Source organism: Rhea pennata, chromosome 4 (genome assembly GCF_028389875.1).
Source record: "Rhea pennata isolate bPtePen1 chromosome 4, bPtePen1.pri, whole genome shotgun sequence".
In the NCBI taxonomy this organism is placed as follows: Eukaryota; Metazoa; Chordata; class Aves; order Rheiformes; family Rheidae; genus Rhea; species Rhea pennata.
In genome coordinates this window covers 33,943,737-33,965,969 of record NC_084666.1, presented here as the reverse complement: position 1 = coordinate 33,965,969, position 22,233 = coordinate 33,943,737, and the positions used below count along the sequence as shown (strand labels likewise).

The 22,233-nt window shown below is 37.0% G+C and overlaps 1 protein-coding gene across 1 annotated transcript in view; it reads right to left on the bottom strand.

Moving 5' to 3' along the window:
* Nucleotides 1-12,880: 12,880 nt before the first annotated feature.
* MTNR1A (melatonin receptor 1A) overlaps nucleotides 12,881-22,233 on the bottom strand; it is a 55,267-nt gene continuing 45,914 nt past the window's right edge. Inside the window, exon 2 of the mRNA XM_062574656.1 lies at nucleotides 12,881-13,749. Within this exon, the coding sequence (XP_062430640.1) occupies nucleotides 12,881-13,749 (869 nt within the window). The remainder of the gene's footprint in view (nucleotides 13,750-22,233) is intronic.

Here is a 22,233-nt window from a genome sequence, read left to right as displayed (position 1 = left end):
AGCTGAACTTGTAATGCTTTTGAAGATGGGCAACATGGGGAAATAAAATCCTGCTTTAGGGTTTGTAAGAGAAATGGGTGAAGATTAACACTATGCACTTTGTATATCTTTGATTCCTGTGGTCTGATTTATAAGACATATATGCAGTGTGATTCTCCTGCTTTTGGTGGGGAAATTAAAACCTTTTTCTTAACTCTCAAAGACAAACACTGTTTAAAAAAGTCAGACTCGCTGCTGGGAGCTATCCAAAGAAGCTGTGACAACATTCTGTGACAAAGACATAACTAAATTACAGAACACTATAAGGAGCAAGAGAAAATTGAGCTTTCCTGGAAATGAATTGTTTTATATTAATTATGTTTTTCATTAATTTTCAGTATACTGATGGATAACTGCCTTTGCTGTTCCTTTAAGACAAAAAAGCTACCGCAGCCTCCTATTTCTAAACTATGGCAAGTAGAAAACATGCTACTCAGTATGGATTGTATTGGATAGCAGGACTAAAACCTCCTTTCAGACTGGAGTAAGGAATGTGAGCTTGGAGTCACATGCATGGACCGTTTGACAGAATGACGTGCCAGATACGTTCTTTGGTTGCTATGGTGATGGTTCATCTGCTTATATGTCCAAGAAAAAGGGCTTTTCATTATTTCCTCTAAGAAGAAAAACTGGCAATTCATAATAACAAAGTGATTTGTTTTTGCAGTACAGCATAGCCAGTGCAAATATCATTGCTTGTTTTTAATTTGGTCATGAAATTAATATCCTAAAGCAAATAATATGAACAAATAACTTCTCTATCCTCTATCTAGTTACTCCTGTGGCCCTTTCACCACAGCAACTGTTTACCTCTCCAGTGAACCTCCAATAGAGCTACTATAAATAGAATTTCTGAAGTAACTAACATGAAGTCCCAAAGTACTGTGGTAACTTTAATAAATTTTATTTCAAAGTAGGATTTATTTTTTTATATTTATTTTTTTTACTTAAGTCATCCAGATGTTAGAGCTGGACAGATTTTACCAGGGCTTTCTATTAATAGTTTACTGAATATTTATGTAAATTCCACTCATCTGTGTTCATATTCTATTTCTGTTCATTTTCTTCAAATATTCTGTGACCAGTTGCTATTAGAAGGAATGATTACAAGACAACTATATGAAAAATGTGCATCTGAATGTTCATGGAAATAAAATTTTTTAATATGCACAAGGGATATTGTTGTTAGAAGTGCGTGCATTTACAATCCAGGGCCAGCCACACCAACAAGCTGCTAAACAGATCAATCTCATGTGTCAACCAGAAACAATTACTTGATATTTTAAATATTCTATTTAACATGCGATACTATATTTCCTTAAGCAGCTAGAAAAATCAGCAGAGTAATTTCTAACCAAAAAGAGTCAGAGGAAATAGTCTTCTGTCTGCGTGTGTTTCAAAAGAAAAAAGGCAGTTAAAATCCTTTGAGACACATCAGGCATGCTACAATTAAATTTGGCTATTGCTTCATTTTAATACTCTTCATACTGTTTCAGAAATCTAAATGAAATAAATATCAAGAACAACTGTATATTAAAAGTGTTACAGAAATTACAGACATATCTTTTAGGCATTCCAGCCATCCTCTTGTTCAACTCATTCAAAATCAGAATGTATGACTGTGCAATTATATCAAATATAGTATAGGAATCTATTACCTCAAAAAGGTATTTTTGTAGATTAGGATATAGGTATTTGCACTATGACACGTATTTCCAGTTGTCCTTTGATAGATATGTCAGATAGAAAAACTAACATATCTAAAAATAACTGCAAGTTGACAAGCTGCCCCATATCTAGAGCTACCTGCTGTAAGATAAGCCTATTTGCTTTGAATTATTTATGATATTTATTTTGAATGATTTGTCCCCCGGCTATATTTCGTTACACAGCATGCTATAAATAACCTCTGTTACGGTAATGCACAGCTATATGTTTTGAATAACAATAGTCCTCCCTGGTACCATGGGAATGAATTTTCCTTTAAAGGTAAAAGAATGCATTTGTTTTGCAAATGCCTGTAAACATGAATCTCCTTACTATCTTGTATGCAGAGATACATCCTTATGTGATTTCTACAGATGGCCCATTTTACTCTAATGAGAATTCTGAAGTGGCAAAAAATACAATGACAGCCTCATGCAAATAGTAGTGGTGTTGACATACACAGTGAAGCAAGGACTAGGATTTCTAGAAGAACTAAGGATGTTCTCCTGGAGCCATTCCGTCTGTAATACCTCTGTGCAAATTCTGTAATGTGGCAGGCTCTGCTAGATGTTGGACAACATCTTAATCCCACTGCACTGCCTATTTCATGGGTTGTATTTAAGATAAGCAAGTCTGTTTATAAGCCTGAGTTTTGCTTTGTTTAAAATCTGTTCACCTCAGATCTCTTAAGTGTTGGCATAAATCTAAAAATATAAGATTTCTGAGTGCATGATTTTCTGCCGAAATAATCCAAATCAGCTGCAGCTAAATTAACCATCTAGTTTATATTTAAGCAACCAAGTCCCCCACCACAGTTCCTTCTGTCAGATCACCCATTTCCCCTTCACACTAACTTAATATCTAGATTGAGGTGTGCAAATTCAGATATTTAAAGGTTCATTGCCATCCTGGGCATACCCCAGGAGTATGAGGGCCATATGCAGTATTACACAGTATTACAGGCCCCTAAGGGGGACAATCTGGTTTGCTTTGGTCAAGGTGGTATCAACCTCAGCTGGCTCATCAAAGTGCCTGAGGCCTGCAGCAGCAGCAAGCGCTCTACCTGGCCTGCTGTGTTCTGTCTGCAAGGATATCCTGGGCTTTAATTAAAATCTGCCTTCTTGTTCACCTTCCCATAGCAGATGAGCCTTAGACTCTGTTCTGTGATTCACCTTCTTGTGTGAAGGCTCAAGTCAGGATGCCTCCAGCAGGTGCATGGAGCTTTGGAAGTGAGACATGGTTATGGGGAATCCTCTTTCCTGGGAAACCTGCATGCTCGATTACCTCTCTGAAATGCCTGTACACTAGCACACACAGCATGGGGAATAAACAGGCCAAATTGCAGATCTGTGTGTGGTCACAGGGCCATGATCTCATTGCAGTTACAGAGACAAGGTGGGATAGCTTGCATGACTGGAATGCTGTCATGGATGGCTACGTGCTTTTTAGGAAAGACAGGCCAGGAACGCGAGGTGGTGGAGTTGTGCTCTATGTGCGAGAACAACTGGAATGTATCAAGCTCTGCCTCGGGGGTGGACAAAGAGCCCGTTGAGAGCTTATGGGTAAAGATTAAAGGGCAGACTAACATGGGTGACACTATTGTGGGTGTCTACTACTAGCCACCTGATGAGGAAGAGGAAGTCAATGAGGCTTTCTACAAACAGCTGGAAGTAGCCTCACGATCAAAGGCCCTGGTTCTCATGTGGGACTTCAGCCACCCTGATATCTGCTGAAGGGACAACACAGCAAGGCAGAAACAATCTGGGAGGTTCCTGCAGAGCACTGATGATAACTTTTTGACACAGGTGGTGGAGGAGCCAAAGTGGAGAGGTGTACTGTTGGACCTTGTACTAAAAAACACAAAAGGACTGGTTGGGGATATGAAGGTTGGGGGCAGCCTTGACTTCAGTGACCATGAGATGGTTGAGTCCAGGATCCTGCATGAAGGAAACAGGGCAATAAGTAGGATGGCAACCCTGGACTTCAGGAGAGCAGACTTTAGCCTCTTCAGGGAACTACTAGGAGAAATCCCATGGGTTAAGGCTCTAGAAGGAAGTGGGAGCTGGTTAACAGTCAAGCATCACTTCCTCCAAGCTCAAGAGCAGTGCATCCCTGTGAGTAAGAAGTCCAGCAAAGGAGGCAGGAGACCTGCATGGATGAGCAAGGAGCTCCTGGCAAAACTCGGATAGAAGAAGAAAATACACAGAACGTGGAAGAAGGGACAGGCTACTTGGGAGGAATATAGGAACACTGTCAGAATATTCAGGGATGTGATGAGGAAGGCTAAGGCCCATTTTGAATTAAATGTGGCAAGGGAAGTCAAGGACAACAAGAAGGGCTTCTTCAAATACATCAGTAGCAAAAGGAAGACTGTAAAATGTGGGCCTGATGCTGAATGGGGTGGGTACCCTGGTAACGAAGGATGCAGGGGAGGTAGAGTTACTCAGTGCCTTCTCTGCTTCAATCTTTACTGCTAAGGGTTCCTGCTTAGCCTGAGGAAGAGAAGACTGAGAGGGGAACTTACCAATGTCTATAAATACCTCAAGGGAAGGTGTCAAGAGAAAGGGACCAGATTCTTTTCAGTGGTGCCCAGCAGTAGGACAAGAGGCAACATGCACAAACTGAACCACAGTCAGTTCCACCTGAATATAAGGAAGAATAACCTTGGCCTTTATTTTCAACATGCTCTGATACTCTTCTGCTCCCTAGAGCTATCATTTCCACGGCCTCACATTATGTGAGGATTGACAGGAGAAGGGAGCACCCCACCTTGGAGTTCTGCCCCTGGGAGGCAGCTGCACTGGGACAGTCCCAAAATGGCAGAACAGGAGGACTGGGCTGCATGAGCCCACTCTTCTTTTTGGACTTCCAGCTCCAGGAAAGTTGGTGCTCCTGAACACACTCGAACTTCTAAGGGTTCCTCAAACTAATCTGAGCGAGAGTAGGCAGAGCTGCACGCAGGAGGCAATCACCAGCTAGCAGTCTGAAGCCTCTGTCTTTAGCCTGTGTGTGCAAAGCTACGTGTGCCTGCTCGTGTCTGCCGTCTGCTTTCTGAAGGCTTAGGGGAGCTCACCAGGCCTGTGCTGACCCTCTGCTTCTGCAGGTTGAACTCCATAGCTGAAGAACACGTGTCCCTGCAGAGAGAGGGGGGCAGAGACTTCCAAGAGTGAAAAAAATTGAATTAAATCCTAGTCCGGATTCCACATATGATTGTTGTCTACACTCTAGTCTGTATGTCATACTATGATGAAAACATAGACTATCCAAACACACTGAAATAAAAAAAAAAGTTCTGAATTCTTAAATTAGAACAAAGAATAGAAAGTAAATGAATGGATAATAGGATAATTAACTTTCAAATATACATCTATAAAAAAATTTTTCAGCTCCAGCAAGATAAGTTTCTCTCAGAGAAATGTCTCCTCCTTTTTCCATGCTTATTATTGTTCAAACTATGCATGTTCTGTAACTTCTTCAAAGCTTGTAAAAGTTCACTTGCTTTCCTGAGACCACTGTCTTGTTGTGCTAAGCCAAAAGTTTGCTACTCAGAAAGGCTAATGTCTGTGTATTACTTGGTTTCCAGATAAATCAGTTTAGAATCCTGCATACTATCAAATTTTCCAGAATTCAAGAGAATAATGTCTCCTGTGCATTTGAATAGGGAGTATTTATTCCATACTATTTGCAAATGAAAGCATATATGTATTTGATAGCTGGTTAAAGGAATGATTTTTGCTGTCTCTGTCATTTCCTACTGAATTATGGCCATCCCAGGAGTGTAGTCACAGTTGCAATCAGGCAGAAATGTATTTCAGTGTTAAAGAAGCTTTTAATATGCAAAAAGGAAAATACATTAGACTAGCCCTAAAACAGAGGAAAGACCTTTGCATAGAGAGAATGTAATTAGTCAGGCTTGAATTTAGGTAGGACATAACCTACCTATTCTGTTACTCTATATCATTAAAAAAAAAAAAGACAAATAGCACTGTCCTGATAATACATTTTGTCTGAATGAGACCACATAATGTCCTCCAGCCTGCTGTAAAAAATTGGACTAATATTGACTGTCATGAGCAGAAAAATTCACTTTAAGAGTTTTAGTTCTGACCTATTGTTCTAATACCAACCAATCCAAATTTGCTTTATCTGAAAGATATGCTGGAGTGAATGTGAGGTAGCAATTTTTTACAAAGTTATTGATATTATAAATTATTTAAATTCTATCTCATATCTACTCTGGCATTGAAATAGTTGCTTTTAAAAAGCATCAAATTCAGATAAATTTATATTTACACTTCTGAAAACCAATAAAATTCTGCCAATTATGTTGCTCTAAGCCATGAACATAAGAAAAAACCTTTTACTATCTACTGTCACAGTTAAGGTGAAATCCATTAATACCTGGACACCTGGTCTTAGCAGCTTACGGTTGCACTCTTGTTACCTGGGAAAGGAAAGAATTAAGACTGTAATATGCAACAAAATGAAACAGGGATGGCTCTTCCTAGGAGGACCAGTGTGGTCCATCCCCCACCAGAACTCTATAAACACCAGTAAAATCATTGACTCATTTCCCTCTTGCACTAGGCATGGATGGGGCTTCTACTAGCACCATGCCCAACACCACAGTGCACGAGAACAGTAAGAAAATCCTTGAGCAGAAAGTCTACCATGCCTGCAAAGTAACCTCAGTGACGATTTCTCTGCCTTTCCCCAAGCTGACGGGGACCAGCATGCAGAAAAATGAGACTAAGACAGAAAAGAGGCCTGTTACATGGTCATTTACAGAAAGTCATGGGGTCTTTTGCAAATAAGGGGCAATTTTTTGTTTTTCTGCATATAACGACTAGATATTCTTGTCTTGTTAATATTACCTCGAAAATGAGTAACTTATACTGTACTCATTTTTTAAGATCTTGTGCTCTCCTACCTCCATATGGCACGTGCACTTGGATGCACACACACGCGCGTGCACACACATGCACACACACGGAAAGTCCACCTCAGAATTTTCTGTTGAGATCTGTAACAGCTAAAAAGTGTTAGTGCTGCCACTGAATTGAAAAATAGGATAACAGGGGAAATACAAGCTCAGTAGTTCAAAATAGTTCAGTTTATTATTTGGTGTTGATAAAACAAATACAATATCTATGATTTTCAAAAGACTTATCCTGTGGCTTTTACTTATTCTTTATGGAATGGAATGTTAATTTTTATAGCTCTCCACAATAAGCGTGTACCCAAACACGCTTGGAATGCAGTATCTAGGTTCTTCTTGAGCATTTCCTTCTTCCAAAATAGAGAGAACTGAAACCAAGAATGCCACAGGCAGCTGCTAAAGTGTTGTTCTCAGTACCATGGAATACAATCCAAGGGCTGTGTAATAGCTGAGGCTGAGCAAAATAATAATAATAATAATAAAATAATTGATGAGAATGAAACAGAACTCTGGCTTAAGAATACTTTCTGGAGGTTACAGACACTGCTCTAAATTTCCTAATTTGTATGTTTCTTGTATGGATGGATTTTTTTTTTCACTCCCTCTCATCATCATCATTCTGCCCCTAACTATGAAAAACATAAAATTTTTACTAGTCTGGATTGGATTAGTTTGTTATACCTAGTATTTATGTTCATATGTATCCCAATGACACTTTGCAGAGTTATGTACGAGAGGGCTCAACAGTCTCCTGGCTCTCCTCCCTGAACATATGTACCTGTCTGTGAAAAACACTGACAGCTGTTTTTTTAATGATTGCAGTAATGTTTATACCTAGGCTATGTCCTGAACAGGAATGTGGAAAATTATTCTGAGCATTTGAAAGGTATTCTGAAGATCTGCTCATATTATTTCAAGTTTTGATACAAAACTCAGATTACTCAGATGTTTCTTTGACAACCATTTGTATTATATATTTTGAATTGTGCTAGTTGTTGAGGAATAATTCACGAAAAAGTATTAGCCGTGTTATGAAAACACTTCTTAGACAATGCAGAAACATTTTGTCAAAATAAAACAGCTGAAAAAATAGAATTGCTTTTCTGGATTAATATGGAAACTTCCCAACTAGCTACTTCCTTTGGGATGCTGCACTGATAGCTCTGCCAACACTTAATTTCTAAAAAGTAGTTGTGTAAGATGGCCTCTGTCTTTTGATAAATATTTTTGTAGACAAGAGTTTTCTAACAATATATGAATCCAAATGAAAGATCTGTCTTGAAGGAGTAAAATGGAAGCAGTGAAAGAAAAGAGATACTTGGGAGAGTCCTAATTAGGACTTTTGACTGCCTGGTTCATAGATTGAAGACTGATAGCAGGCATCTGGATAACAGATGTTTAAGTCTAATGGGGTTACAAAATGCCCAATCAATATCTTCGTATTCCCTGAGCCTCCAAGACAAAAAATATCCCAGTAAACAAAGGACTTTCCACAAGGGACCTCATTGTTGTGTTGCAAGTGCCATCTCTTGTAAGCAAGGGAGCAGTTGTTCCACTACTCTTAGCAGACCTGCTGGTAAAAATCAAAGCAAAAGAACTTTTAAAACAAATTTCCACACATGCAGAAGCATTACCTTGGATAGTCCTTTCCTTCAGGCTTGGAGATCTCAATAGGTTGCAAAAAAACTTAATTGAATGTCTGTCCTGTCTTATACTACCTTACTCTACTTTCCTAGGTGTAGACTGCACTGTATTTTAAACACACAATTTTTACTGTGTTAGCAGTTATTGGTTAGCAACAAAATAATGCACCTTGCCAGAACGTTGAAGCAAATGAATTATGATCAGACCTTTTTGTCTTATGAAGTTTATTGTATTGGATTAATTCTATTTTACATTTCTACAACACATATATTAAATCAGATCAAAAGTGCGTCTATCTTATTATGCTTTAGCCTACATGTATACTGAAGAAGAGAAAAGAATGGAGCAAGAATATAGTGATTCTTCCTCTAGTCAGCATTTCAGCAATTCTTAGTCTAGGATGTCCTCATGCTGAAGTTGTATTTTGTGATAACTAGCCCCGTGGAATTTTCTTTCTGTGCAATTGGTTTTTGTACACCTGCGTAAGGTTTGTGTAGGCAATACTCTGTAAGTTCCACAGTTTAGGCTGTGCAGGAAAAAAAGTTTTGTTTATATTGAACCATACACCTGATAATCTTATTAGACTGCACCTGACTTGTATTATGAAAAATTGGGAATATTTGTACGTATTGAAGGAGTAAAGAGTAGATATTTGAGTAAAAGCATTGTTTTTAGGATCAGGAAACAAAGTTGCAATGTGAAATCCTCTTTGTTATTAAAAGAGACCCTTATGTACCTAGACAGCATAAGCAGAAAGAGTAAATGTAAGTAGACTTCTATCTTTGTATTGCCCACATCCCTTTGTTTTGGTGCAGTTTTCTGGGTATCAGTTAAGGAGATGCTATTAATACAGTTGGTAATGAAGCAGAATAAAAAACTACTGACTTTACATATTTACTTATAAAATGACATATCACATAGATAGTTCCACTGGGGGAGGTTTATTTTGCTGATATTTAGCAGGGAAATGCACATTCTCCCACAGCCTGGGCAACTGACAATGTATTCCTCAGAATTAAAACAAAATTGCTTGTGCAGTGGTGTAAGTTAGCCATTTTGTACCTCTATGAAAACTAGTAAGTCAAAATCCTCAACTGACATAAAACTGAAGCTGTGCTGAACGTCAGAGCACATTGTGCTTTAAATACTGTTTGGGTGCATCTTCTGCAATAACTGGTTTATACCTTTATGAATAACATGCTTATCAAAGTAGGCATACTTTGATCAGTGTTTGGTAATAGGAATAGTTTGGATGACTAATATTTTATTGCATTTGGAAAACATATTCGCTGACCATTATTAACATATGTATTTTTTATTGAATTCATTTTTATTTCTGTAAAAAATTATAAAAGCTATTGACTTGCACTGTGAGTCTTTTCCACTGTTTTCTTCGTTACAACCTCTCAGACACATATCTGAGGTAGGAATAATATTTTTAGTGACTAAATTCATAAAATCACATAATGGAATTTTTATTTAACACAGGCAAAAGTTGGACATGTAGTACATGGTGTATAAATGAAGCCACTACTTGGATATTTTTTTCTTTCAACAAATTTGGCTTTGGCATGTGTGATTTTCTAAGCCTCACAGATAAAAGGACAGACATTTGTACTTCTTAATTATTCATAAACTTTATTAATGATACTTCATTGAACTAAATTCTAAAGACTAACATACCTCCCTCCCCCAAAGAAGAACAAGAGATTAATTTCTTAAAATTATTGCTATATTTAGCAGCTCATAACAACACCAACATGCACATTTCTGTGATTTTTAGATTTAATACAAATATGTCAAAATACCAGATCTGAAAAATGCTCTCCATTTTAATTACAGGCCTATTCAATAAAATATATACCTTTGGTATAATATGTTTTATTGCATATAGCAAACCATTTTCATTATCATCAAAAATATACTTTAGTAATTGTGAATTAAATGGAACTTTAATTCCTCAGATCACCCACAGTGTTGTATACAGTATCTTGAACAATTGTCAAGGCTCTTTAATGCGTAGACATAATAAACATACATTTTCAGTTTGAAAGGGCACGTGAAAAAGCTTTAAGAATTCTAAATTTACTGATAATTAGGCTACTGAAACTATCTTTATGTTACTTTATTAGATGTATCATAAGACATTATTTTCATTGAAAATATGGTTTAAATAAGGCAAGTTTTGTAAGAATTTAGACAGTGTTTTTTCTTAAGTGACTACAATAAGATGGTCATACCTCCCTTGTTACTCTAAGATCACTACACACAAAGCGTAAAATTACAGAGCTAAGCATCCTCTAAGGATGAAACCACAGTGAAGAAAGCTGTGATATAATTTATGCTGTTAATCATGTTCTATCATATTGCATCGCATGATGATACCGCAATAGAGGAAAGCTGGTTATTTACACTGTGGTTCTGACTGGCAACAAGGGTTTGAATGTAAACAAAGGTGAGTCAAGCACCTTGGCAATGCATTGACTGGTTCATTTACCTCCAGAGATTTACAGTGTTAATTAGTTCCAGTATTAACTTGACATGAGTGAGTGGCAACATGAGGCACCTATTTTTATGGCAAGAAACTGGTCAGCTGACAAAGAATCAGTGGAGTTTTCAAGTAAATATGAATATATTCCCTTTAGCTTATTATTAATATTAAATTAAGAGTACACTAATACATGATCCAAGAGAGATGACATGGTATTACATTTGTATCTAATGTATTAGATTTGTATCTCATTTAAGGAATCATATAGTACAGAGTGACTTGTTTTCTAAGAAGACTCAGCTGCCGAAAATCAGTACTTTTTTCCAGCATAGCAAGTAATAGTGTAAATGAATTGGTTTAAATATAGTCTACATTTTAACATAGGTTAACAGTCTGACAGGCTATTCAGAAACTCAGTCCAGTAGAGATGCCTGGCATCATACTTACCCTGATGTTCAGCTACTTCAAATGTAGATGAACACTGGGGTGGGTATGAACACTTCAGTATTAAAAGGTAAAAGGTTGGAGTATCCTTCCAGATCTAAATGCTCCTTCTCTCTAAGGTCAGTGAAACTACTGAATGGTATTTTCATATCATTTGACAGGACTTTGGTCTATTAAATTTAAAAGGTGAAGCCTATTGTTGCAAACTGCTTTTCTCTACCAAAGGGCTTGATTATAGGCATAGATTCACTGTTGCAGGAGACAGCCTGTCTGTCCCTGCTTCCTCACTTCACAGTGTGTTTCTTCATCCTTAAGAGGCACCTGTTATCTGTGGAAAGTCGATATGGCAGATCCTGTCCTGAGAGTCGTGTGTTCCTCCTTATACCAGTGTCATAAATAGCATCTTCTTTTTTAATTGAACATGTCTCATTGCTCTACGTTCTTATACTATTTTCATCATTGTGGTAAATACCTAATTATTATTTTGAAAAGCTTGTCTCTGGCAATTTATAGCGTAACTTAGTCTCGGGAACTTTTCAGGAGATCAAGTTGAGAAAGGTATCATATGGTCATCCCACAAATATTTCTAATTTCCCACGTTTTCATGTGATTAAGATTCTGCTAACCTTACAATCTGCCATCCTCACCTGCTGTCCTTAAATGCATCACCTTCTTGGAGGCTCAGAAATTCCGTACTTCAATTAACTGAGGAATGAGGAATAATGGGCCTTCCTTGGTTATGTTTCTAGGAGATGTCTCCCCAAATCTTCTTTGGAGGACTTTCCAATTTCTTGTATTAGTGTTTCTTCAGAAAGAAGAATGGTACTTCATATTTCTCTCCTCACCCCTACTTCACCTTTTTGGTCCCCTCAAATGGCTTGATTTTATGAATCATGTCTCTTTTCTTTCCTTCCTGTTTATCCTCCTTCCTCTTGTAGCTTTGAAAATAATGAATCAGGTATATTTCTCCTCATATAAGGTAATACAGAATTGAAAATTCAACTGGAAATGCCATTTCTAGGAGGGATGGTGAGGTTTAATCTCCACAAAAATAAATAATTATGTCCATTATAGGAGCAAAATAATATAGGTAGAGATACTTATCAAATATTCTCACTTATTCAAATTATCACTTCAATAATATAGTCTCACTAATATATTTGCTAATGACCTGATTTCATTTTTTTAAAATACGTTCTCAGAGGTTTTAGAATCATGACCATAACCTGGCTGGAAGGAGAAGCAAATAGAAAGTGGTTGGAGTGGTTTTGTAATTTCTTTTACTTGGCTAGGCTAGGTGGATACTTCGGCTTAAACTATCTCTAGTTGTTGTCTCCATTAAAAAAATAAAATAAAACAAAAAAAGAAATTATCCACGTGTAATCCTGTAATATCTTAAAGAATATGACTGTGTTGCTATTTGAAAGATACATCATTGTATAATAGGATCCATATGTCAAGCCTCTGTAACTTTGGTTCCCAAGTATCATGCAAAGAATTTTATCAAAGTGCCTTCAGTGTAGAACAGATATTTCACTGCAATATTTAATAGTAGGTCTACTAAACCAGATACTGTATTTGGATGTAGTTGAATGACAATAGTAAGGTTCCCATTTTCACACAGAGTCCACCTTCACTTGGTTGTTGTTTGTAATCAATGGAGAAGGTTTACTTTTCATCCTGTCTGCTGCATCATTAGAACTATCCTGGAAGAAAACTTTTGCTGTACAAAAAGTGACAACAATTCTCTTGTATTCTCTTCTGAAATTCTGGTTCAGGAGTCCATATATGATAGCATTAAGGCAGCTGTTGAAATACGCCATGTAATAACTAGATACAAACAACCACTCTGGAATTCTAGGGATTATAGTTTCTGGGTTGACAGCCACAGCAAGGCCTATAACGTTCAAAGGAGCCCAGCAGACTGCAAATAGTACAAATACCACAAACATGGTCACAAAGTTTCTGAAGTCATGTGGTTTCAGTTTGGGGTTGTTGTCTGGTTTCACCCTTCGCCTTACCTGAATAACAAGGATCCATATTCTCAAGTAGCAGAAAGTCACTATGGCTATGGGAAGCATGAAATGAAAGAACACCACTGCTATTGTATATGCTGAGCTCACAGATTGTGCAAAGGTACACGAGTAAATCCGAGGGTCGTACTGTAGAGATCCCACAAACAGATTGGGCACGATAGCAGCAAAGGTGAGGAACCAGATAAGAACAACGTAACACAACGAATTCTTGTCACTGTACAGCTTGTCATATTTGAGACTGTGGCAGATATAGCAGTATCGATTGATAGCGATGCCGGTAATATTGAAGATTGATCCAATGACACTTAGGCCCATCAGGAAGCCACTAATCTGGCAGTGAAGGTAGCCCAGACTCCATCCGTTGTGAAATACAGATGTAAGGACCAGTGGATATGGGTAGATTGCTACGACCAAGTCTGCAATGGCCAGGCTTACAACAAATACATTTCCTGTAAAATAAACATAAAAATACAAATATTAGTTTCTAATTTGCTCTCTTCTGTCACTGCTTCTCTCAGTGTTTTAATGGCCAGCCTTAGTAGAACACTTTACATTTAATTAATTTCTAGTTTCTAGATCTAAATTTTTTACATATCAGAAATAAGATTCATTTTTAGTCTAAAGAGAAAGATGCTCAACTTAAAGGTGCACCTTTTAAAAAAAAACTGTTTTGGGGGTCTAATTACCATGAAACACTATTTTTATAATCTCATTTATTTGGATTCTCCCAATCTCCAAACTGAGAACTCATATCTAATTAAAATATTAATAACTTTAAGCCTACTTTAGTCCTAAAGAGATAGTCTTGAAAAATCATCATGAACAATACGATGACTAATAAATTTTAAAATGTACATTTACCTCTTATATTTAACTTCATTCTTCTTCCCTCAATTACCCCTTAACTTTTCCAGTCCTGGAATGAAAATCTATTTTTCTGTTTGTATTTCAAGCTTCAAGTTACAGAGACATTGTCTATCTACCAAATAGCACTTAACTAAACCACTACAATTCATGTTTTAGGAAGTAGCAGCTTTGGGCTTTCTAAGAAAGAATTTCTGAGATTTGAGCAGAACTCAAAGTCAGTTGTTCTTCCTGAATTGAGAGACATGCTCTTCAGTAAAATAAGTGATACCAGGCAGTGACAAGGACCCAAAGACCACCAACGCTACACTCTTCTCTGCCTCTGGACTGGGAAATAAAGCAATGATCCATTCTCTAAGTTCATTAAAAAAAAGGGGGGGGGAGATAGAGAGAGAGAGAGAGAGAGAGAGGCTAATTTAAACCCATCTCTGTTCTTCAAAGACAATGGAACCCATCAAAGAATCACCGAATGGTTGTTGCTGGTTTTTTTTCCATATAATGTTGCAAATTTGCAAAAATGGCACAATATAAACTCTAGGTGTGAAAACGAGCATCCTTATTAAAATGTAGTGCTTAAAAATCCTATTTCTATTTTAGTGTAAGTTTTCAATTTAGCTAGAGATTGCACATAAAATGCTTTTCTCTCTGCTGCCTGCTGCAGCTTCTCCTGGTGCTTTTGATTCTTATTCCTATTATTACTATTGGCCAGCTTGAGCCAAAAGCTTCAGCAATTGAAAGAACATGACTACAAGAAATGATTTCTTTTTGCCGCGTGTTGAAAAAAGAAAGTTGATGTGCGTTTCTCTTAATGATTTTGGCAATCCTGTGCTTTGGCAAACAATGCAGTCCTAGATTAGCAGAGGAGCTCTGTGTTCAGGTAGTACATTTCTTCTGTTACCACTGAGTAACTCCACATTGGTTAGTCAAGGTACAAATCTTTGAAAAATTCAGCTTTCCTGTTCTCAGATGCGACTTATATTTTCACAGCCAAAGATTCTGCTTTTATTAGAAAGGTGTAGCATAGGTCTGAGCACTTGCTTTGAAGTTCTAATGTCATTTTAGTTGGTGCTAGGATCAGATAACTGAACTAAGACAGCAAAAGCATGTTTCCCATGCTGTTCATCATGTCCTCATAGTGGTCTGTAGGGAACTAACGCAGACTGAAGGCAATATCAGCAGGTAGATGATAAACGATTCATTGAACCAAGGAGACTGGGCAAGAGAACTAGGAGCTGAGATGGAATATCACTGTCCAAGTAAGGTTTCTGGAAATCTGATTTGCCATTGCATTCCACTCTTTGTGACTGTGAGTTAGTAAGAAAAAAGACAGATGAAGTAGAAACGGAGAAATTTGAGGAGAAACAAATTGGAGAAAGATCTGTCTGACAGTGTTAAGACTGGGTCAGGATGTGAAAAATATCTTAATACAAGCAGGAGAAAGTTGACTGATAATGAATGAGAGATGAATGAAACTGAATGATAGAGCTGGCCAGAAGGCAGAGGCATAGAGATAGACAAACTATAATTGAAAACTACAGGGGTTAGTTAGCTAGGATACTGGCTTTTACAGGGATATACGAGAAGGATCTTCAAAATAATCTGAGTGTTTAGAAAGTGTTGGAGTTTTGTTTCTGAAGCAGCCAAATTTCTGGCTTCTCTGAAAAGGGGAACCATGGTTGTCTCAACTTACTCTCTCTGGCTGCCTTAGTAGAGTCAGAAAGCCTGAAATCTTGGAAACACTAGCAACTTCATACAGAAGCTGGAGAAGAACAATGCTCCTTGGAGCCTGTCCTTTCCAAAACTCATAAGCATGGAAAACAAAATTCCAGGCTTCCAACTTACAGTTAGCATGTCAGGTGGGACATCAAACAGTTAGAAAACTGACTGGAAACTAGATATCTGCTTTCAGAGAGGACTTTGAAGCAGCCTTTCAGGAAGTGTTCTCCTAAAACTTGAGTTCTGATACATTTTCCTTGTAAGCACAGGAATCTTGTAGTTAGAATGGCCAATTCAAATAAAAAATTTTTTAGGTTTAGTATGTTTGGTGGATATTTTGAGATTCATTGTTTCAGGCACTGAAGTCTGATTAGCAATGGTGTTAAGTTTTCACACATTATATAACAAGTACTTTAAAAATAAAACCTTAGATTAAGGCACCCATAATTAGTAGAAAATGTTAACATTCTATGAAATCTCCATATATGGCAAATTGTGAAAATAAACTCTTTTATGTTGTGGAAAATAAACTCTTTTATGCTGTGAAACATTTGGATATTGTTGGGGTGAGCACCATAAGGGATATCTAGGAATAAAATAATTTCTATCTTTAGAATCGAGTTTGAATAGAATGCTGCAAGTGAAGCCTGGAAATCCACATTGAACAAAAAAACCCCAAACTCTGCAACACAAAAATCCTGAATAACTTTTCATGAGCAAAAAGTATTCATACCCTTTGGAAAATGAGATCAGGCTGCTGTGAAGAAAAAATGTAATTTATGTAACTAAAGAATGCGTTACAGTGCATAAACACCAACTGGCTAAACTGAGGATGTACAGGTTGAATTTCTTGACTTTACCATTTAAATAACTTAAGCAGCCGTTGTGCTATAAATGTATGAGGGAAAAAAGATAAGCTAATGGTAACCAGCTTTGGCAGGCAGTGCTTTCAGATGAAGTCCAAAGCAATGTTCCATTAAGTATTTTCTCTGCTATAACTGAAAAAGAAGCCCCTCTGCTCAGCAAACATTTAGCAACATCAAACCTAAAGACCAAGTTAAAAAAAACTGCATTGAAATAACAGGCAACAAAGAAGTGCTCTCCCAGATAACTTTTCCAAAAGCAAAATACAACATAAATGGAACAGGAAAAACCGTAACCCTGGCAGATTGTAAAAAATGGGATTAATTGTTGTGATGTCAAGAATGGTAGAAGAGCATCGCATAAGAACTACATGATGCATCTGCAGCAACTGTTATCTGCAAAACATACACAAAACGCTAGGTGGGTTGTGATCCCCTAGACATAGCACTAAATGGGTCCTGAAGTTATTGGGAACTACACAGTTTCCAGAAGTTTCTAGAAACTTAAATAGGTGCAGAATAATAATGGAAAATTGCAAAATCACTTAGTCTACATAGTGCTAAGTGTCTCCAATTGGCTTAGACTGGAAGGATGAGCACTTTGCGAGCAGATTAAAAAGAAGCAGAGGGACAAATGTTTTCTTCAAATTTAGGAGCATAACTGAGAGAAATGTGGTCTGCAGAGATGTTTACTCATGTATTGAAACTGTGAAGTATTTTCTCTCTTCCAAAACATTTAGCATGGACAAAAGAATGTAGCTATGGAACAAAATAACAATGTTTTAAAGATTAGGAGCTCTAGCTTTTTTACTAATAAAGTCTGAAAGAGCTGTGGAGATGATCTCATTTTGGTAGAAAAAATGGCAAAGCTACTATTTCTCCTCCTATTTTTCAAGATTTATCTGTACCTTTTAATATTGTTTGCCAGATTGTCAGATCACTATTTCTGTTAATCTATTTCAGATTATTTCTCATATAAATAAAGTATTGTTTTTTTATTACAAATTTTTCCAGACACCATCTTGTTTTCATCATGTGGCTGCATTTTGTAGTCTATAATGTTATATTTCCTCTTTTTGCATTAATGCTTCAGGTTGTACTAAATTTATCTAAGAGTGCAGAATTTTTATGCTAATGAGATGCTTTTGCTTTAGGCAAAACTAAACTGTAGATGCAGCTTCCATTGAAGTCAGGTTCAAAGCTTTGTTTCAGTGGCCGTTGGCTCAGGCCTTTAATATTTACTTGTTAAATGTATCTTCACGGAAAAAGGACAGCAGTGTTGCAATATTGGACTAATTATGAAATCAACCATAATTTCTACCTAGCAGGTCCTTGCCATTCTTATCACCTCCCAGATACTGCCTTACGTGTGAACAGTCATATTTGATCGTTTCATAATGAGGTTTATTTAATAGATTGCTTTGCTATAAATTCAGATCAAGTTCTTTGGAAACTGTAATTTATTCAAATGTAGTATTACCAAGATTTTTATGCCCATAATTTTCATGTATTTAATGATGCCAAAGTTTTAATTTATATTTTAAAGCACCAATTTCTGATTACTCTTAATACTTATACTGATTTTCTTCAAGGATAGCTTACAGATTTTGCAGCATTTTGAAATGTTTCTCATTAGTCCAGAACTGATCTCATTTAATTCTATAAAAAGCCCTGGCTCAGAATGTGAATCTGGGGCTGTGTGCTGATAAGTGAAAACAAGACTAATATTATGTGCATGCCAATGAATGTCTACAGCGGAAAGTAGAAAATTAGAATATGGCACCTCATGGCCACAACTGAACACAACACCATACTAACATCTGGCAAAATTGACTGAACTGATAGACAGCTGGCAAAACACCTAGCTTAGAAAATGAGTAATTCCTCTCCTTCTCAACAGGATGGTAGAAGTGATTAAGTCTCTCAATCTGGAGTATGAGACACCACAGGAAATCAGGCAATGGGCTAATTTATAAAGAAAGCAAGGTTAGAAGGCTAAGCATAATATTCAATAGTCTGCTTTAACCTTCTACTAAGAGCTGGACTTCCTTTCCTTAGAAAAGCATTCTTTAGGCATACATGCTGATCATGCCTCTGCTTCTATCACATGGCTATCTTCATGCACAAAATGATGTCTCAATGACAGATGCAAACACTGTATATTCTTCATAATCTACACACATTTTTGCCATTAATATTCCTCCATTAGCACCAGTATTTCACATTTAAAATGTCACAAGCAACTACAAAATCAAAGACTGAAAGCTGTTTTTGTGACTATCTAACGCAAATTTAATAAACTCCTCTTGTTCATGTACTTGAGGACAGAGCTTAGTTTTATAGGCTCAGAAACCCTTCTCCTTTACACTTTAACCAGCAGTAAGGTTCCAAGAAAAGGAAAATCTCTCCAGAATCTTTCTAGCATCAACTTAATATTGCAAAGTTGCTGTACCTGGCAACCCAGTTGGAAATTCCACAAAAGGTCATGTGCAATAAGAACTATTAAATTAAAAAAGAAAAAAGAAAAAAAAAAAGAATCTGTAAGGAGGGCCAGTGATCACTGTTTCTCAGACAAAATCCCAAAGTCATCTAAGTTTACCTAGACAAGCAAGTGTGCAGACAGTTCCAGCTTCACTGTAGAAAGGTTTTAAAGGATTATGAAACTAACAGTCCTTGCAGCTCAGCATCAAAATGACATAAAACAGCTGAGCAGAAATGTAGAAATAAATATTACATAAGCTCCAGTTACTCTTGGGAGCTTCATTCATTTTACAGATCATAATATCAACTCCCTTAGATATGAAATGCCTATTTTTAAACTCAAGGCGCTATTTATAAACCTAGCCTGAATCAAGAAGGCCACGTGCACATTAAATTTAAATAGCGTGATGGGCCTGTGGGTTTTGCTTTGGATTAGCAAATTAACTCTGGTGCTGCAAGTGGTGATACAAGGGAATGTGAATGGCTTAAAGCCTATAACGCACATTTTGGCATAAAATGTGTAGGAAAACCTCTTTCTCTTTCTTTTTAAACTGAGGAAAAGCCTTATATTATTTAGTAGTTTTTATACAACCTCATTCAGAAGTGCACATCTCTCTCGCAGTGGAAGGAATTTTCAGACCCACTGTCATCTAGTGGGGACACTAATGAAGCCTGCTGTGTAATTATGGGCACGGCAAATGCCCACAGCTGCAATGATATCAGGCAGGTAGCCTGACACTGAGGAGAAAGTATTAAATATTTATAGCCCAAACTCATATGCAATAATCTTACTAACGTAGAGATTTTGAATGTCATCCACTAGTTCAAATCCTGCGAGAACCTAAGTGATCTCAAATTTAACTGGAGCTGATAAACATTGAGGGCAGTCATGATCTCACAGGTCTGGAGAGCTGGAGAACTGCATAACAATAGATTTCAGAGATAGAGGACATTAAATTTGTTAAAAGTCCAAGCTATAAGAATAATCTGCATTGTAATATTTCATTACAGTGCATAGCATGTTGAAGAAAATTTGACATAACCAGTACAGCATAAACGAAAGATCACGCTGATACACTCCACAGTATTTTGATTATAGTAATTATCACACAGAAACTTCTAATGAAGCTGCAGCAACAATTTAATTTGAAATATCTATGCCATCTTCTGGCCAAGAAAATTAGATGCATGAAAGCATAACTGGCAGAAAATGGCAATGAGGAATACTTAGAATAAAAGAATGGAGAATTTTACTGTCAGCTGCAGGTTTGCTGTAGCCAAAGAGTATGTAGATGTGATTGAATAGTTCTGTAGATAGCAAATGACATATAGTTTTTCTGTGACTTTATCACTTCCCATGTAGTCTCATGACACAGGTATGACGGAAAAAGCTACTGCTGTCCTTCTCACAGTCTAAAAAATATTTGTCAATGCTATTCTTGGTGCTTCAGTCATGAGAATAAAGTGATGTGAGTTTTACTGTCAGGCAAAGAGGGATCTGAATCCATATACTGAGTAAGTGCTACAGACCTGGGGATGTAACTTGCCTCTAGCAGTTTTCTGTGACATGCCAGGGCAGCTTTAAAAATGCCTCTTATACTGGCTCTCTCGCATGATAGAAATAGTTTGTACAAAGTACGAGAATTATTAGCTACATAGGACTTTCAACAGCTCAGCACTGTCAAGACTGGGGTATTTCTGATTATGCCAACAAGGGCAATGTTAGCCCTTGGAATAATTTAGATGCCATGAAATATAAAGCAAGTGGGAAAATCAGCAGTGAAGGAAAGGCCAGGATCACAATTACAGATTTAGGCACCTAATATAGAATTAGGTAGTACTCAGCTGAAGTCCTTTTGTAGGTCTAATCATAATGATCTAGTCAGTTTTTTTTTCAAGAAGTGCAGATTGAGAAAAGACTTTAAATGTTAGCAGTCTGAGCTATGAGGGAATTTCAGAATATACTCATTTCATCGTTAAATTACATAGTACTATAAAATATTTTGCTTTGAAAGTCTATGCAGTATGTTCATATCTAAGATAATTTGCTTTAGAGGCAGCAGCAAGTTGAAGGAGACCTTCCATTCTTATACAAAAGCCTTTAAACCTTTTTCAGGATGACATCCAGAAAATATATATATATATACCTTGGTATGAAGATTGGATTAAACTGACATTATCTGACATTATTAACTGATATTTATAATTTTACCATATAAAAATAACACATGAAAGCCACACTTGTTAAATAATAAGTTCTGAAATCTGAGTGAACGATTCAGCTTTTTGAAACACTTTTTTGACAGATCTCCAGTAGATATTGATAAAATAAACAGTTTAATTACTGTGGAACAAATAGTTGAAGTGCTGTACACACATTTTGATAGTCAAAATGAGTATCACTATAGTTATGTGTCGCATTCAGTGGGTAAATATATAATTTTTCAGTTCCACATATTTTTTCACCAAAATGCAAAAATCATGACATCTAATCCCATCAGATAAAATTCTGTAAATCATTCTTAACTTTGATTCTGCTCTGTCTACTCAGCCTAAGGAAGAGGATGAATTAAGACATAGGGTAAAATGTCAGGAAAGCTATTAATGACACTGAAGAAACTCAACAAACACTGCTGTCTTGCAAGCGGAGGTTAGAAATCAGGGCAGACATAGTGGTGGATGTCTTCACAGAATCACAGAATAGCTGAGGTTGGAACCTCCGAAGGCCATCTAGTCCTACCCTCTGCTCAAAGCAGGGTCAGCTAAAGCAGGTTGGGCAGGATACTGTCCAATCTGGTTTTGAATGTCTCCAGGCATGCAGACTCGACAAGCTCTCCAGGGCTCAGTCACCCTCACAGTATAAAAGGTTCTTCTTTTGTTTAAACAGAATTTCCTGTATTTCAGTTTGTGCTTCTTGCCTCTTGTCCTGTCACTGGGCACCACTGAGAAGAGTCCAGTTCCATCTTCTTTACTCCAACCCTCCAGTGTTTTTAGACATTGACAAGAGCC